This window comes from Megalobrama amblycephala, linkage group LG6 (assembly GCF_018812025.1).
Source record: "Megalobrama amblycephala isolate DHTTF-2021 linkage group LG6, ASM1881202v1, whole genome shotgun sequence".
NCBI lineage: Eukaryota > Metazoa > Chordata > Actinopteri > Cypriniformes > Xenocyprididae > Megalobrama > Megalobrama amblycephala.
In genome coordinates, this window is record NC_063049.1 from 18,412,003 (window position 1) to 18,431,499 (window position 19,497).

The 19,497-nt window shown below is 37.7% G+C and overlaps 1 protein-coding gene across 2 annotated transcripts in view; it reads left to right on the plus strand.

The window, feature by feature from the left end:
- The window catches only part of igsf3 (immunoglobulin superfamily, member 3), a 187,696-nt gene that overhangs the window by 25,718 nt on the left and 142,481 nt on the right, over nucleotides 1-19,497 (plus strand). Inside the window, exons 1-2 of one of the 2 annotated variants that reach the window (XM_048193203.1) lie at nucleotides 10,873-10,964; nucleotides 17,951-18,331. In XM_048193203.1, coding sequence (XP_048049160.1) covers nucleotide 10,964; nucleotides 17,951-18,331 — 382 coding nt within the window. In that variant the 5' untranslated portion in view covers nucleotides 10,873-10,963. Of the gene's footprint in view, nucleotides 1-10,872; nucleotides 10,965-17,950; nucleotides 18,332-19,497 lie in introns of those variants that run through there. The other variant, XM_048193202.1, reaches the window with a different exon arrangement.

The following is a 19,497-nucleotide window of genomic DNA, read 5'->3' on the forward strand; positions in this document are numbered from 1 at the left end:
GCATTATTGTGGTCAAATGGAAGCAGGTGCAATCGAATGGGTATGTGTTCTCTTTTTATGTGAAATGGTAAATATCGGTTAGATTCAGCTTGACTGATGTGCACTCCTGACAAATTGATAAATTACTGTTACTGTAACCTTTTTTTTATTGTAAAACATTGGTCAAATATTGATTTTGGAATCTTAAGTCTTTAAGTAAATGCCAAACGTTCGCTTCAGTCATGCTTATTTTGCTATCTAGCTTGTTTCCAGTCAGCTGGTGAAATGGTGAGGTTGTGTGACGTTGTTCTGTGGAGGCGTGTTAAGGGCAGGTTTTAGGGAAGTGCTGCAGGGCTACTGGACTGACAATGGAAATGCAACTTCATTTTGGCCTCGGTGCTTGAAGTCCAAGGCTATTGGCCCAGCAGCACGGCACGTTGTTAGCCCTGGCTTGCACTGGCCCAACAGTGGAAATGCGGCTATTGATGATGAATCCAAAAGCCATATGAAAGACACCTGAAGATTTCTTTCCATCCTCTTGGTTTTTCATTCATCTGGGTCTCCTGCAGCTGAGGCTTGGAGGAAATTGCCTTTTAGGAAATTGAGTGGAAACAAATTCATTTGGTAGTATGTGAGCCTCTTTAACAGGAGGTCAGCAGCTGAGAGAGCCCAGCACAGCAGTGCTGACTGGAGGCCCCTTCGCCTCATTCGCTCAACACTTCACTGGCCAGATTCATTACCAGCACACCCACAGCTGGTTTATTCCTCTTCATTCACATAAACAGGGAATCACCAGGCATGTTTATTCATGACATGTTTCATTTAAGAGCCGTGTTCGCGGTCATACACATCAGTCCGAATGCAAGTAGTCAACCAATTTACAAGCATTTACCCTGTTTGCTGCTGACCTTTTGATGTGCAACCAATGATTACCAGACAGTCTGCATGATGTATTATTACATAGTTTGTCTATGGCATACAATGTGGTACGCATGCAGTGAACTGTGTGTACTCCCTGATTTCTTTCTAGTACACCTTTGTTGTTCCAAACAAATATGACTGACTGACTTCTGCAGAACACAAAATAAGATATTATGAAAAAATTCTGTTTTTGTCTACCCAATGGAAGTCAGTCTAGTGCTGTTTGTATAGAGAAAAACGGTTGAAACATTCTTCAAAATATCTCCTTTTGTGTTATGCAGAAGAAAGAAAGTCATCCAGGTTTTGAGATAATGACAATTTTCATTTTTGGATGAACATTTAATTTTAATCTCTAAGACAGAAGATACACTATTGTTCAAAATTTTGGGTACTGTAAGATTTTTTTGATAAGTCTGAGAAGTCTCTTATGCTCTCCAAAGTTACATGTATTTGATAAAAACGACAGTAAAACAGTAATACTTTGAAATATTATTACAATTTAAAAACAATTTAAGTATAATTTATTCCTGTGTTGGCAAAGCTGAACCTTAAATGTGCCATCGAACGTTTTTTACAAGATGTAATATAAGTTTAAGGTGTCCCCTGAAATGTGACTGTGAAGTTTCAGCTCAAAATACCCCATAGATTTTTTTTTATTAATTTTTTTAACTGCCTATTTTGGGGCATAATTAGAAATGCGCCGATTCAGGTTGCGGCCCCTTTAATTACTCGCGCTCTCCGCCCACGGAGCTCGCGCTTGCCTTAAACAGTGCATAAACAAAGTTTATACAATCCCTCAAAATGGATCTTTACAAAGTGTTCGTCATGCATATTGCATGCATGCGTCGGATTATGTGAGTATTGTATTTATTTGGACGTTTACATTTGATTCTGAATGAATTTAAGGCTGTGATCCGTGGCTAACGGCTAATGCTACACTGTTGGAGAGATTTATAAAGAATGAAGTTGTTTATGAATTATACAGACTGCAAGTGTTTAATAATGAAAATAATGCCGGCTCTTGTCTCCGTGAATACAATAAGAAACGATGGTAACTTTAACCACATTTAACAGTACATTAGCAACATGCTAACGAAACATTTAGAAAGACAATTTACAAATATCACTAAAAATATCATGTTATCATGGATCATGTCAGTTATTATCACTCCATCTGCAATTTTTCGCTGTTGTCCTTGCTTGTTACCTAGTCTGATGATTTAGCTGTGCACATTCAGACGTTAATACTGGCTGCCCTTGTGTAATTCCTTGAACATGAGCTAGCATATGCAAATATTGGGGGCGTACACCCCGACTGTTACGTAACAGTCGGTGTTATGTTGAGATTCGCCTGTTCGTCGGAAGGCTTTTAAACAAATGAGATTTATATAAGAAGGAGGAAACAATGGAGTTTGAGACTCACTGTATGTCATTTCCATGTACTGAACTCTTGTTATTTAACTATGCTGAGGTAAATTCAATTTTTAATTCTAGGGCACCTTTAGGCATCATTACTCCAGTCTTCAGTGTCCTTTAGAAATCATTCTAATATGTTAATTTGGTGCTGAAGAAACATTTATTATTATCAATGTTGAAAACAGTTGGGCTGCTTTTTGTGTAAACCATGTGGCATTTTTTAGAAGATATAAAGTCAATGAATTCCAGAGGTTGACCGATTGATCGGTTTTGCTGATAAATTGGCACTGAAAAGTCTATAACGATAGTATTTCCTGGTTCCTCCATCGCTAGAGCGGCTCAGAAGGGTCCGCTGTCATTAGATAATATGAGAGAGGCCTCTAGAGGTGAAATAAAAACTTTCACTGATGCCTCGTGGAATTTGTTTTGACACGTGAGACTGCACGCTGCACAGAGTGGGACAGATGTAAAACATAGATAACGAAGCGGTATGTATACAGTACACTACAGTACATGTTTTCATATCATTATGAAGTCATTTATTTGTTTAAATGTTTTGCTGTTCTCCGCTAATGCTGCATTAGTGGAGAACAGCAATATATTTGCTGTCGAGGCTGACATTAGTAAGCGGTTAAAACAGTGTGACAAAAACACACCCAAGTCCCACCCAAATGTTTGCCGAGATTGTTACCATTTATTTGCATTAGTTTATCCAGCTGGTCTCTTTATCCTTTCGTTATGCAGTGAATTTGCAAAGCTACGACGTGAGAAAGCAAACTGCAGCCGAGAGAAATATATTAAAAATGAACAGAAATGCATCCGCTTTAATTTTTTTTATTGTCATTGTGTAATACATATTTTGATATTCATCAAGCAAATAAAGTGTGGGAGTATAGATACACTATAAACATATGTGTCTAATTTTAATAGTATGGTGTTTGTGTAGATGTTTAAAGATGGCCATGATGGCCAGATGGCTGTTTGGAGTCCATTTCTATATTAACTCAGGTTAATAAAAGTTTTATAGGAATAGGTAATTTCAACATATATTATATACAACTTTAACATGTAAATGTGTATAATATATCTCTTAACATTCAGGGGCAGTCATTGCCAAATGGTTAGATAGTCAGACTGAAGGTTCGGATACGATTCTCAATACTGGCAGGAAATGACTGAGGTGCTCTTGAGCAAGGCACCTAACCCCCAGTCGCTCCCTGGATGCAACAGCAAAAATGGCTGCCCACTGCTCGGGGTGTATTTGTCCAGTTTGCAGTGCGTGTTCACTACTCAAGTGTGTGCACTAACTTGGATGGGTTAAATGCAGAGGACAAATTATGAGTATGTCATTAATTACTTACCCAATGGAAACCCGTAAGACCTTTGTTCATCTTCGGAACTCAAATTAAAATATTTTTGATGAAATTCAAGGTTTTTTTATTCCCCATAGAAAGCAATGTAATTACCATCATTCAAGGTCCAGAAAAGAAGTAAAAACATTGTTAAAATGTCAGCAATTTCTTCTCTACCAGTTGATGCAGGGGTTGATTTTAAAGAAAAAAGATCTTGATAAATTAGTCAACCATTCTAGTCAACCATCCTGACCCTTTGTTAGCAACCTTGTAAAATATCTCTTCCATGACACTTTTTTGCAATGCTTGTCATGTGGAGGTCAAAGCCACTTGCGATGAGAGGTGCGTTCATGCCTCAACATGAGTCTTGTAAAGGGGCCTTTTTACTTTCTGATTCGGTTTATCACCTACTATGACATTTACAGTATCTAGTCCTGCTGGGTTGAAAGATAAAGCGCTCAGGTGTTATTATGACTATATTGTAGTAGAGCGAGTGTAGTTTTATGGTAATTGCACTTCCCTGTCCTTTCCTGGAGGGTGTCTGTGTGTGTCTGTCCTCGCCTCTGTTTGATTTAAGTGGAGCACGTCCAGTGGATTTTCTGCCCTGTGCTTGTTATCCCTCTCGGCCAGCCGTATCTGGCAGCACAGGTGTTTATTCAAGCACAACGCACCACTTTGTGTGAGCATGTTTGCACATTTGTTCTTTTCTCTTGTGTGTGGATAAAATGCAGTTGAAAGATGGCAAACAAGGTTAGCTTTGTGCATCTCCAAATTCTGGATTTTGTGTATCATGACAGCGTTTGAAGTGACTTCTTTGTGCGCCTAAGAGGGAATGGTTGACACAGAAACGGGGCTTTCTTGTTAACTCACGTGAGTTACAGTGAGTCCCAGACACGCCGAGGTGCACGAGAAGTAGGATTATCCATAGCCGGTTTAAGAACATGGTGTCACATTATAATGAAGCAGTGAGATTGTCCCTCTGTGGAGGAGATGTGGCATGCTTCTCGCTAGATTAGTTCTTTATTCCCCTTATCTTTGCCGTGTGCATAATCCTCACACAGCCATCCCGTGTGAACGTTTGTCCTGGTTCCCACTCTCAATGGGACGCTGGCGTTCAGAGTCCAGCAATCACAAGCTAGATAGAATAGAACAGTTAGACGGCTCGTTGGGCTGAATTGATTTATATTGGCAGCAGAGGCGGAGCAGGTGAAACTAGATATTAGATGTGGGTTAATGCCGTGTTAGGACGGGCAGCTGTGGTCAGAACGTAGGCAGAACGCCTCTGATGAGGGATTTAGGACCTCATTTTCAGCCTACGTGAGCCGTCGTTTCACTTTGAAGTCTCTCTGAGCCCATTAAACCTCGCTGAAAGGGTTCAAAGATCTATGAGACAGACACAAGCAGCGGGGATTCTCACATGTGGTCACGGGCAGAACGAACGAACGAGGAGGGAGGGAGGGTTAGTGAGGAGAAAAAAAAACGAGGGAACCTGATTCTGGGAGAAAGAATACAAACCGAGAGAGTGATGTTACTCTGTCTGAAAGGATAAAATATGGTGTTTGACTTCGTTTTAGGTTGCATCAGCTCCTCAGAACATATGTTTAGCACTTTAAGTGATGACATTTTTATGAGCACTCGTGTGTGAACCTCAATTTGCCACAATCGTCTTACTGACTGAAGCCAAACTCTTCAAGCACTAACAGAACTGCTCTTTGAAGGAGTATATGGGCATTATGTACTTAAAGGATAATTCATGTCAAAATGAGAAGTCTGTACTCAACCTCTTGTCTTTTGAAATCCATATGAGTTTCTTTTTCTTCCTTTGAACATTGAAGGAGTTATTTTATGGGTCACTGACTTATGAGAGTATGCCTGATTAAAGATAAAGAAAAATCATTTAAATATGTATATTACTGAAACTTTGATGAATTTAATGCATCTAAACTGAACAAAGTAGTAATTTCTTTCTTCCAATGAATATCCCCTCCCCAACAAAAAATCTCTGTTCCTTACACAGCTATTGTATTTAGACAACTTGTGTACAAGTAGTATGGAGTATGGACTACATTTTTTTTTATGGCACTTTTTGGAGATTGACAAAACCTAATCCCTTATCCAATTTCATTGTAATGAATAAATACAGTTTGTACATTATGCTAAACTACTTTATTGTTTCAGTCAGGGCAGAAAGTAAGTTTGGAATGACATGAGGATGAGTAAATGATGACAATTAAATTTTTTTTTGAGCTATCCCTTTAAATTAGCTATCCCTTTATAGTGCTCATTGTTACTGGAATACTCTAGATGCTGAGGCTTCTCACAGCCTCACTCTGTCATATATCTTCCTCTTGTCTGTGAAGGCTAATTTGTGACTTAGAACTGGACCATCTACAGTGCCCACAATGCTTTGTTACTGTGGTCATTCCTTTTAGCATCAGTCAGACAGCGAGGCGCCGTGTTTTCTGTCCTGCAGTGGTTCTTATATGCCCATCTAGAGAAAGAGACTCTTGCCTTGGCAGACAGCTCTCCAGAAATGTATCAAATTGTGAAAGCCATCCCACAATGCAACGGGACGTGATTTAAAATGAGGTCTAAAACCGCTTGCATTCCTTTGGGCCTCCTTTTCAAATTTGTGCTTATTGCATTTAATTCATTTAAATAATATCAACAGGGCTGTTTGAGTTTATGGGAAGATTTTGTCTCATCTTAAGAGCCTTGAGCAGTGATGTTTCTGAAATGATGTCACACTCAGAATGCAAATCCCATTAAACTGCGCTTTTGCAAAAAAAAACAGAGAAAAAAAACAGAAAGAAATTCAGGATGGATTTATGAGCTCAAGGAATAAAAAAGTATCCCGAGACTGAGGGCCTGACAAAACAGCACAATGAAAGTGCTGGAGGGGTGGGGAATAAAGATGGAGTAGCTTTGCATATATTGTAAATATGGCTCCACACACCCAGAAATGAATGTCTTCCATTTCATATCGTTTTTTCGACTGGCTGGGTGCAGCTCGGTGTATGAGGCCGTTCATTTTTCATCTAAATAGCCTTTCCTGGTATGTACGCTCCTGCTCGGAGGCGCAAGTCCATTGACTGCCAGTGTGATGGAAGTGAATGGGAGACTGAAAGAAAGAGGCCAGCATGCATTAACTTAAAAAATGCTACTATGGTGATTTATTGATGAAGTGAATTGTGCCTAAAGACACACCGTTTGTCCTAATGTCTCACTTGCACTTTATTTTTTTGCTAGGATGCATTTTTGCCCCGATCCAGTGCCCGCAAGCAGCGGTTGCACAAATTACATCCACAGTCTACTGCCGATGTTTCCCAACTACTCTGTGGGCCTACGGTCTCCTAATGCACACTCATTTTACCTCCTTTGGTTCATCATGATGATCTGTGTACTTCTCTTTATTTCCTGCTGCCCTGTTCTGTTCTCTACCCTAGAAACCATGCAGCCTGTCTCCCCCTCAGTATATTACATGCTACATGTTTTTCTCCAGACACTGCATCTGCATATGACACTCTTGCACATACTGTACACACATACACACACAATTTTCTCTTCAAAGAATACATGCAGTGCTGCTTTCCAAAAGAAAGTATCTCATAATTGTGCTACCTACCTTATGGAACAGCTTTTACCGTGGGAACACTCCTATGATGCCTTTGAATGATTTTGGAACAGAGGCTTAGTCTTAGTACAACCCACTCAACAGAACAACGAGACCAGGATTCACCTGTTCTTTCATCCCCACAGAGCAGATATCAGGACTGCTGTGGTCATGTCTTGTTCACAGAATGCTTTTGTATTGATCTAATCAAACCCAGAGCTTGCTGTCTTACTCCTCGTTTCCTGTCCTCCCATTGGGGGTGTAGCCCACAGAGCTTTTTTCCCTCTCTGTCTGCCATTGAACAGTTAAAAAAATAACTCCCGTTCTTAAATATAGATAATACTTTTCAAAACTCATTCATCGAAATGCGCGCACACACACCAGTACAGCTGTGCTGCCAGCTGCTCACCCGCACACACACAGGAAGCAGTGTGCCCCCCCAGTCTGCCTGTACTAAAAGACCTGTGTTGTTTTTAATGCAGCACAGCTGAGGTGCTGACTAGAGTCCCTGTCCTGGCCTGGAAGAGGCAGCGCATATGCTTTTCTCTTTACTTAGCTATCTAAATGGGGAAATTCCATATACTTGGATTGATTTTTTTTTTTTTTTTTTTTTTTCCTGCATTTTTACAAAAAAATGCTGCATTTTCTTTATTTTTATTATACACTGTATATATGTGTGTGTGTGTGTGTGTGTAAATATATACATATATTTATTTATTTATATATATATATATATATATATATATATACAGTACAGTCCAAAAGTTTGGAACCACTAAGATTTTTAATGTTTTTAAAAGAAGTTTTGTCTGCTCACCAAGGCTACATTTATTTAATTAAAAATACAGTAAAAACAGTAATATTGTGAAATATTATTACAATTTAAAATAACTGTACTATTTAAATATATTTGACAAAGTAATTTATTCCTGTGATGCAAAGCTGAATTTTCAGCATCGTTACTCCAGTCTTCAGTGTCACATGATCCTTCAGAAATCATTCTAATATGCTGATTTGCTGCTCAATAATATATATATATATATATATACACACACACACACACACACACACACACACACACACACACACACACACACACACACACACACACTCTAATATATATATATATATATATATATATATATATATATATATATGAGAGATGGTCCTCATTTTTTACAAATGAGGACCATCCGCAAATAATCCTTATTTTTTCTCATTTCTGAAATATTCAAAATATTGTAGAATTTTAATTTAGCAAATTCCTTCCTTCCTTCCTTCCTTCCTTCCTTCCTTCCTTCCTTCCTTCCTTCCTTCCTTCCTTCCTTCCTTCCTTCCTTCCTTCCTTCCTTCCTTCCTTCATTTCCTTCCTTCCTTCCTTCCTTCCTTCCTTCCTTCCTTCCTTCCTTCCTTCCTTCCTTCCTTCCTTCCTTCCTTCATTTCCTTCCTTCCTTCCTTCCTTCCTTCCTTCCTTCATTAATTTTCCTTCCTTCCTTCATTAATTTTCCTTCCTTCCTTCCTTCCTTCCTTCCTTCCTTCCTTCCTTCCTTCCTTCCTTCCTTCCTTCCTTCCTTCATTAATTTTCCTTCCTTCATTCATTCATTAATTTTCTTTCCTTCATTCATTCATTAATTTTCCTTCCTTCATTCATTCATTAATGTTCCTTCCTTCCTTCCTTCCTTCCTTCCTTCCTTCCTTCCTTCCTTCCTTCCTTCCTTCCTTCATTTCCTTCCTTCCTTCCTTCCTTCCTTCCTTCCTTCATTTCCTTCCTTCCTTCCTTCCTTCATTCATTTTCCTTCCTTCCTTCCTTCCTTCCTTCCTTCCTTCATTAATTTTCCTTCCTTCATTCATTCATTAATTTTCTTTCCTTCATTCATTCATTAATGTTCCTTCCTTCCTTCCTTCCTTCCTTCCTTCATTAATTTTCTTTCCTTCCTTCCTTCCTTCCTTCCTTGCTTGCTTCCTTCCTTCCTTCCTTAATTTTCCTTCCTTCATTAATTAATTGTCCTTCCTTTCTTCCTTAATTTTCCTTTCTTTCCTTCCTTCCTTCCTTCCTTCCTTCATTTCCTTCCTTCCTTCCTTCATTAATTTTCCTTCCTTCATTCATTCATTAATTTTCTTTCCTTCATTCATTCATTAATTTTCTTTCCTTCATTCATTCATTAATTTTCCTTCATTCATTCATTAATGTTCCTTCCTTCCTTCCTTCCTTCCTTCCTTCCTTCCTTCCTTCCTTCATTTCCTTCCTTCCTTCATTTCCTTCCTTCATTTCCTTCCTTCCTTCCTTCCTTCATTAATTTTCCTTCCTTCATTCATTCATTTTCCTTCCTTCCTTCCTTCCTTCCTTCCTTCCTTCCTTCCTTCCTTCCTTCCTTCCTTCCTTCATTAATTTTCCTTCCTTCATTCATTCATTAATTTTCTTTCCTTCATTCATTCATTAATGTTCCTTCCTTCCTTCCCTTCCTTCATTAATTTTCTTTCCTTCCTTCCTTCCTTAATTTTCCTTCCTTCATTAATTAATTGTCCTTCCTTTCTTCCTTAATTTTCCTTTCCTTCCTTCCTTCCTTCCTTCCTTCCTTCCTTCCTTCCTTCCTTCATTCATTAATTTTCCTTCCTTCCTTCCTTCATTCAATTAATTTTCCTTCCTTCCTTCATTCATTAATTTTCCTTCCTTCCTTCCTTCATTCCTTAATTTTCCTTCCTTCCTTCATTCCTTAATTTTCCTTCCTTCGTTAATTAATTTTCCTTCCTTCCTTCCTTCCTTCCTTCCTTCCTTCCTTCCTTCCTTCCTTCCTTCCTTCCTTCCTTCCTTCCTTCCTTGTTTCCTTCATTTGCCTTACTTCCTTCATTCATTCATTTTCCTTACTTACTTCATTCATTCATTTTCCTTACTTCCTTACTTCATTCATTTTCCTTACTTCCTTACTTCCTTCGATTTGGCTTATGTTGTTAGTTGTCTAATGATTTGAAGTTGAGCATAAGGAGGCCTCAGCTGTGTCAAGAAAGCCATGACATGTGGATAATGTAGCCTACTTTATTGCTTTAGTGTTAGTCTAATTACATTCTCAGAGACTCAACAGCCAATAGGTCTGCTGGCTTGCATTTCTCTCAGTTTATGTACTTTGGCGCAGTAACTAAATGCATGGGCACTGACTTCTATATTTTATGTGACACTAATCTTGCACCTCTCTTCTGAAACCTCAGTCCCTGGTTTTTTCTTATCTCCTGCTGGGACAGGCTTCTTAAATCTGTGGCTCTTTACACAGCCAAGCTCTGTTAAACCTTAAACATATCCAAGTGCTCCCTTCTGATTCAGCTCAGCTCTAAGATAACAGACAGAAAGTCAGCACCTTAAAGCAGAGGTCTCCAATCTCGGCCCTGGAGGGTCGCTGTCCTGCAGAGTTTAGCTCCAACCAAGTCCAACTCACCTGCTTGAAAGTTTCTTGTATGCCTAGTAAGACCTTGATTAGCTGGTTCAGGTGTGTTTAATTGGGGTTTGAGCTAAGCCTTGCAGGACAGTGCCCCTCCAGGACCAAGTTTGGAGACCTCTGCCTTAAAGCATTACTGCTTTATTTTTTCTCAAATGTGATCTCATTTCTTTTAGATTTTCCACATCACACTTACGACAGACTTGAACAGACAGTTACCATGAAAGGACCCACATGTGCACATTTACCAAAACAGTAAGTCACGTGCACTGCTTACGTGTACATAACAAAAGAAAGAAGCTGTTAAAGAAACCATTCAATTCCCATCTGATAGGTTATGCTCAGGTCACATGGCCACAGATTGGACACATAATCAGATCAAGGACCACATATCAAAGCTGCCCAAATCAGATTGAAAAGATTGGATTTTTTTTTGTGTGTTCACACTACTCAGAAAAATGAGATCTATGTCACACATATAGACAAAAGAAATTGGATTTTGGTTTGCCAAGTGCCATGAACTTGTATTCCTTCTCAACATGATCCCCTCTTCTGGTCATTTGCCTCTCTGCAGCCTCCTCTAATTGGCTATCGTTTCCCGCCAAGCACCTTTTTTGCTCTCCTTGTGAATAAGTGCTTGCACTCTGGCCTGCATCAAATGAGCAGAAGAGATTTTCGTAATTGCTCCGCTGAGTTTGGAGTTTGTGAGGTGTGGTTATGGTGGTAATGGTTTGGGCCAATTTGTTCCATGTGTGTGTCCTGTTAAAGCACCAGAGCTTTGTGTGTATATGAGAATGCCTTTTGAGGGATATTGAGTTACTCTCTTGGGCTGGGAGGCACGGCGTCATGGCTTGTGTCCGTATACACAGTGGTTCCATTAAAGTGCTTTAGGACTCGATGTGTGAGAGGCAATTAAAGCAAGACAAACAGCAGGCTTGGGAAAGTGGTTGTCTCTCATGTACCAGTATTTATCAGAGACTTTTTGTGCTGACCAAAGACTAGACTGTAGTCTCCTGCATGGTCTCCCTCAATTGTTCTTGCCTTTCAGGCATATTTTCTTTTGATCTTTGCAATATTGACCGCATTTGATCCTTCGTGATCTACTTTGCTCTCTTATTCTTTGTCTATCATCTACCCACGTTGTCTTCTTTCTTTAATTGTTGTTGTGGTTTTGAACCGGTTGATGTTTTTGTGTTCTGTTTATATGTTCCCGTGGGACTCTTTTTACCTTATGTAGGGTAATAATTATGGTTGGGAACCCAGAACTGATTCTAATTCAGTGATTTCATTTGTCAAAAAATACTTAGTCTAAATGATTTAGTTAATGATTCATTAAAGGTATTAAGATTATTAAAATAAATTTGAAAGAATGTAAAAAAAAGTGACTGTCAAAAAACAGAATTCTTATTTATTATGAAATATTGCAGTGGCTGTTATAAAAGATATGATATGAAATATTAAAAAGATGATTGCAACTTCCATTTCATACTGACTTTTCTTTCTAACTTTCTTCCAGGGAACACTCAAGGTCAGTTTTTCAAAAATATTCTGTCAAGTCTTTCCAGTATAATGAAAGTGACTGGTCAGTCAATCTCCAATTAAAATGACAAACAAACAAACAAACAAACAAACGTTGATTTTATATACTTTATGTTTGTATTGACATCCACCAGAACTCTTTTTGGGGTGTTTGTGAAAGAAGTAGCAATATCTTATTTGTGACTGAATCATTCTTTTGTGTACAATATTTTCAGCGAGTTGGCTGGTCCAGTTCAACATGTCGACTGTCTTTTTTTTTTTTTTTTTTTTTTTTTTTTTTTTTTAATTGTGCTTTTTTTGGTCTTTTTTGGAAGCTTAAAGGGTTAGTTCACCCAAAAAATGACATTTCTGTCATTAATTACTAACCCTCATGTCGTCCCAAACCTGTAAGACCTTCATTCATCTTCGGAACACAAATTAAGATATTTTTGATGAAATCCGAGGGTTTCTGAACTACACATTGGCAGCAATGTCATTGCACCTTTTGAGGCCTTACAGGTTTGGGACAATGTGAGGGTGAGTTGTTTTTTTTTTTTTTTTTTTTTTTTTTTTTTAAATATATAGGCTAGTTAGGACTAATAATTTTAACCAAAAAAGTACTATAGAAGTAGACTACTAAAAGAATGGTTAAGAAACAGATCATATCCCTAAAAAAGAAAAAAAGGATAATAATTGGCTGCAAATGATTAATGTACTGTATACTGGCTAATTAGCAGGACTTTAGTATTGCTGGATGAGGGTTTAAACAGTTTAGTGAGGTTTATTGCTGTCAAAAGTATAAGGTTGCTCAGGATCATGAATCAGAAGCTATAGACTGTGAAATGAAACTTTCATAAAGCCTTTCTCTTGTGCCCAGAGGAGGAAAAGTTCCTGTGGTGTACTGCAATGAAGTACTGTAAACTAGTATTAAAATGTATTGTATTTGAAACCATTACAAAACTCATTTATGTCCCTCTCCTCCTCCACAGGAGAGAGAGAGAGAGCACGTGGTGTTAGAAACTCGTGGTGTTTTATATGTGATCCATATTTAATGCCGCAGAGCTGATGGCAGGCCAGAGATGGTTATTCTGGGGAAGTCTTCTGTGACCCACATGAAAATGCTGCTTTCATCAGTTGAGCTCAAAAAGGCGAATGAGCCTGACATGAATGTTCTGGTTAAATATCTCCGAAATGTCTCTGGTTTTAATATGTCATATGAAATCTTCATCCTGCAGAAATCAGACTGATGTTTCACGGTTTAGCAGGCTGTCGCTTTCATCCGTTGAACGACAGGGCTTAAATGCTGGCCTGTCGCTCCATGCGTGCTGGAATTACAAAATGGACCCTGGTGCTCTTACATATCTATACCCTGTTTGATTACATTTTGCATCCACATACTGTAAAGTCCAGTCGGACGATAACATGCGTATACAATATGTATACTGTGCACACACACCCACACACACATTATGTTAACTGTTATGTTAAATGTGATTATTCACGATTAATCGATATGACAGCACTACTATAAAGATATAGATCTAAAAATCATTCTAAATATAAAAGAATAGCAAGTCCACTTCACACCACAGCTTTAACGATAATGGCACAGATAAATTATACTGTTGGAATCGCTTTCAGAACAATTTTTTGCAGCTGAAGTACAATAAAAACATTAACAGCCAATTTGAATCCATCTCGCTTTAAAGAGCTCGAGTATTTAAAGTGGCAGACGACAGAACTGCAGCGTTCATTTGGAATAAACACAACAATGTTGTGTGTTGATGTAGATGCTCTTTGAAATGATGTGACAAAATGATTCTGTGAAGAGTTTCAAACTCCTTAAATCACACTGACAAATGTACGAGCAAACTCAATTTCTTAGTGCATGGTGAACTGCGTAACAATCGGGACTCTTGCAGTGAACTGTGCTGACAGGTAAAGTCTTGTTTCAGGGTAACTGTCTCCTAGCCAGTCTTTGAGTCTCAGACTTATTGAGTAGCATGAACAGTAGCTGTGAGGACTTTGGCACAGCGAAGCGAAACTTCAGCAGACAGACCAGGGGCCACATCTTCAATAAGGCAGATGGTTGAAATGAGAATACCAAAAGTGAGTGACACAGATATCAAGTGCCAAAAAAGGTGAATTTTAAAGGGTCTGTGGGAATGTAAATGTCAGAGTTGAGAAAGAGAGTCAGAGTTTGGCCCTAGGATCAGACCTAAAGTTGCAGAATACCTACAGACAGTTCACTGAACGTCTGATGCTTACTACACACGGAAAAAGTGTAATCTTGCCAGTGATTGGTTGGTTGCTATGTAAATTATGATGGCTGAATTACATCGTTTTTTTTATACTGCAAGTCCAACAATGTAAAAACACAAGTACCAGGATAATATACACTTCCGTTGTATATTAAAAGTGTAGGTTTCTTAAGAAGGTTTCTTAAGATGTTTGTGAAAGAGGTTGCAAAAGGCTGCATTTATTTGATCAAAAATACAGTAAAAACAGTGACCTTGAAATATTGAAATATTGCCGCTGAGCCGAAATACTATTATAATATTATAATATTTCAATATGAAATATTATTAGATTTTAATATAATTGTTTTCTCTTTTAATATATTTTAATCTGTAATTTATTCCTGTGATGGCAAAGCTGAATTTTCAGCATCATTACTCCAGTCTTCATTGTCACATGATCCTTCAGAAATCATTCTAATATGCTGATTTGCTGCTCAAGAAACATTTCTTATTATTATCAATGTTGAAAACAGTTGTGCTGCTTAATGTTTTTGTGAAAACTATGATTATTTGGGTAGAAAATTCAAAAGAACAGCATTTATTTGAAATGGAAAGCTTTTGTAACATTATAAATATCTTTACTATTACTTTTGAACCATTTAATATATAATTGCTGGAAAAAAAAGTATTAATTTCTTTTAATGTCAAAAGGTAGTGTAAATCTTAATGAATCTTAATGAATTTTATGTGAGGCAATTAGTTGAGATATTGTCAAGCACAACCATATCAATTTTGCTGTGTTTTGAAGAGTTATGTCTGTGCTATAATGTAATGTATTTGTACATAACTTATAATTAGTTGCTTTACATATCATCAGACGGCTCCAACCGATCTATGTAGGCGGTTCTTGACTTGCAATATGCCACAATGTGGTCTAGTCCTTATGCCTATCTCTGTGAGTCTAGTTTGACTCTATTGTTGAACTATATATCATACTGAATAGAGAACAATATATTGCACATGAAGGTGTTCATGGGGAGCCAGGTTGGCAGAGCGTAAACATGGGACTTGCACACAAAGCCTGATGTCATGGGGTGAGAGAAATCCAGGGAATGAAACATCAGATCACCTTGGGAAGTGTAAATTCCCACTTGCATGGTTGTGCAATAGTGCTGCACACAAATAACCCTACTAACAGTCAGCTAACCCTTCTGTCTGGAGCTGTTCTATTGAGCTGTTCGTACTGACAGAGCACTAGGATGCTGTTTCATTGTGGTGTGTTTTTTTTACTTTTTGAGTGTTTGTGTGTGTAGGCGGCTGGTATGAGTAAAGCACAGGCGTGTGTGGGCGTACAAGGGTTACGAGAGGGAAGGAAACGGATAAAGAAAGTGATAAAAGCCACTTTCAGTTCACTATGGGATGGCCTGGAGATGCAGATGCATGTGCATATTTAGAAGTAATTAAATCACTGACATCTCTTCTGAGGCATGGGGAGCGTTCACCCACACACGCTCACTCATTGTCACAGACCCGTACCAGACGGGACGCGCTAGCAGATGGGCTGCGTCTTTTTTTTTCTGTTACAGATTGGACAATGACATCCGGGGAATGACTTTCTCGCTGTTCCCTCAACTCCAACTGTTCACACTTGTCTTCCTTTATCCTACGTTTTTGTCAAACTCGGACGACGTTAACATATCGCTTGCCATCTTTCACTCTGTACAGAATATTCATTATTCTCAGAGAGGTGTTGTCATTGTCTCAGAGATACAGATGCTGTAAAACTTCTGAAAAGTAAAGGAAGTAATGCCACTTGTGCGTCCTGTGAACAAAACACCATCAGGGTAGCACACACAACACTAAAATAATATAATTAACATTAACTAAATAGAAAGAAAAATTAAAGTAACAAAACTATATAACTGAAATAAAATCATAACCGTATTGATAAATTTGACAGAATTTTACAGTAAATTTACATATAACCCAATGTTTAGTTAACCAATTAATTGCATAAATATGGTAATGCAATTCACAGTTAACATGTTTTTACAGTAGCATTTTTACTGTTTTCTGAAAGAAAATTTACATTGTGTAGTTTACATTTGTTTACAATGTAGATTAAAATTGATCAACAAGTTCATAGTTCCTAATAATTCCCTAATAATGATAAAACTTATTTTTTTTAAAAGTCTGATGTTAATTAATAATAATTAATATGGTTAATAATAATGTTATGTAAATAATTGTTTTTTTGTTCAAATAATTTCAAATGTATTTATAGGTACATAGATAAGGCTCATTGAACTATACATTAATGACAAATATACAAAAAAATATCAGGAGTAAATGTGCATTTCCAAATATATTCTCCAAATTTGTAATATTATTATATCATATTTTATATTATAAACATAATTTAGCAGGAAAATAACAACTTTAGACACACACAAAGATGAATAATTGCCACTTTCACACATGAAACCCATTAAATTGCATTAAAATTGCCAGATTACCTTTTCTAGTGAATGTTCTGCATCTGCTATTCACATTTCGCTACCATTCACTCATCTGCACCAAAATGCTGTTAAAACTTTAAAATGTGTTTGTCTTTGGTCCTGTGTTTTGCATGTTTCCAAATCAGGCTAGTTATTTTGTCAAAAATAAGATCAGTAATCATTCAACTAATTTCTTATTGCTCGCATGGAGAAAAGATCGTCTGTTTAAAAAGTCTGTCCAGTTTGATAAAATATTCTCCTCAATGTTTTCCTATCCAACACAAACCTAAAGAACGGTTCATTTTTTTAGCAGAAGTGTTATTTGGTATCTTCTGCATCAGATAGGTTAGTGCTGTACAAGGAAAAATCTCAGGTCTATCTGGGCACATCTCTTGCTAAGCAGGTTTTCTGCACAGCTTTTTTTTTTATTATATGAAACTTGAGCTGAGTGGGTTTATATGAATTCGTTATGAGCTGCTCACATTTTGACCTTTATTTGTGTCTTAATTGTAGCATTTACAGCGTGTTTTTTGATCGCAGCAGAGACACGGTGTGTTTCTTGAAGGGGCCGTAGTTCACTATGATTCTATTGAGGGCTGTGTTTAGTGTGTAATGGGTCTCTTGGCTGAAAGCCACTTGATTTCTTGAAGAGCCGATGGTTCTTCACACTGCAAATTCCACACACACACACACATAAACACATTACAAGCACTCAAAAGCTTGAAGGGTTTCTTATCAGACAGGATTGGACTTCTTATCAAGACTATAACAAAATGATTCTGAAATAGATTTTGACTGGTTTAGTTCTTACTTTAAACATTTTGAATCTTTTTGCATAAACAGCTGTTTGGTTAAAATGATAGTTTACCTAATTGAAAAACACCTTTTAAAGTAATTTCAGAGCAAATATGAAAATATTGAAATGTTTATATTGAATATAGTCACATTTGACCACTACTGACCCCTCCTTCTGTCTGTCTTACAGTGAGCTCTTGCTCGGCCCAGCGGCAGGTCACAGTTCAGCCGGGGCCCTTGATTCGAACGGAAGGCTCTCACATCACCATCTGGTGTAATGTGACCGGCTACAAGGAAGGAGTGGAACAAGACTTTGAGTGGTCCATGTACCTGTACACCGCTCCCGACCGAGAGATCCGTATCGTGAGCACGTCCCAGCACAACTACGCCTATGCCTTGTACGCCCAGCGTGTCAACAGCAAGGAAATCTACATCGAGAGGCTGAGCGGAGACTCTGTCGTGCTGCACATCACCAAGCTGCAGGCCACTGACCAGGGCATGTACGAGTGCTACACCCCAAACACTGACAGCCGCTACCTGGGCATCTACAGCGCCCGTACCAACCTCACCGGTGAGCCTCCTCCAAACTCTCACTTAACCCTGCTTTATAATATAGTATGCTTCCAACGGCACTGTGTTTTTGCATTCATGAGCCTTATTCAGACTGGACAGGTTTTCCCGCAGGAGGTTGGGTAAATGCGTGTTTCACAGATGTACTTTGAGATTTTAGAATCAAACACATCTGTGATTTTCTTTCACAACCTTGGTACAAATTATAGAGAAAATTACCTACTGTTTTTCAGATAACTCGGGGGGTCCTCTGAGAAATCAAATTCTACCCGGGTAGCAATGTCTGGGATTTGTGAGATATTATTTAATTTTTTTTTTTTTCCCCCTCACAACTTCTCATTTATTTTGACCTTTCATTATAAACCATAACTAAAGCTGTCAGTCAGCTTAGTGAGAAAGTTATCGTTACGGTATTGTCATTGGGTTTAGAACCATTTTCACCAGCTTTCTGCATAAAATGGTTTGTTATTTAACCACCCTATACACTTTAAAGAGAGAATTAAATCAATAAAAGATTAAAAAGACAGTTAAAGCAATCAGAGATGGCCAAGATTTCAGTCCCATCTGAATCTGTACATGAAATAATACACGGTTATGGGTACAATATCGGTTATTGACCAAGACTTTTAATTATTGGTTGTATACTGGATTTATTGTATATTTAATATTGTTCATGCTCATTTCCCCTATTTTTATATTTAGATTATCTTCACCATTATCTAACTTAATGTTAATAACACTGATAAAATGAATGAATATCCAGTTTTCGTATGGTACTTTTTACTGTTGTGATGCCCGAATTCATTTGTGGCATTTACAAATAATTAATTTTATTTTTTATTTTTTAATTATTTAGACAAAAGTGTATTAATTTCTTTAGACAAAATGTAGATAAATATTATCGGCTTATCGGTGTCAACCAGAATTTTAATATTGGTGCATCCTAATTAAAAACTGTGACTAAAACATTGTTTATTAAACAAATCTCATCTGAATAGTACTACTTATTTATAATTGGGTCTTTGAAACTGATTTTAGAGTTTATCTCCAGGATATTTTGGCAATGCAGTCTTGGATATGCTTGAAAAGTCATGTTTGGGATCTTTTTTTTTTTTTTAAAGTGACATTTGAAATGCAGCTTTTTTTGGAGCCGTCAGCCTGAATCCT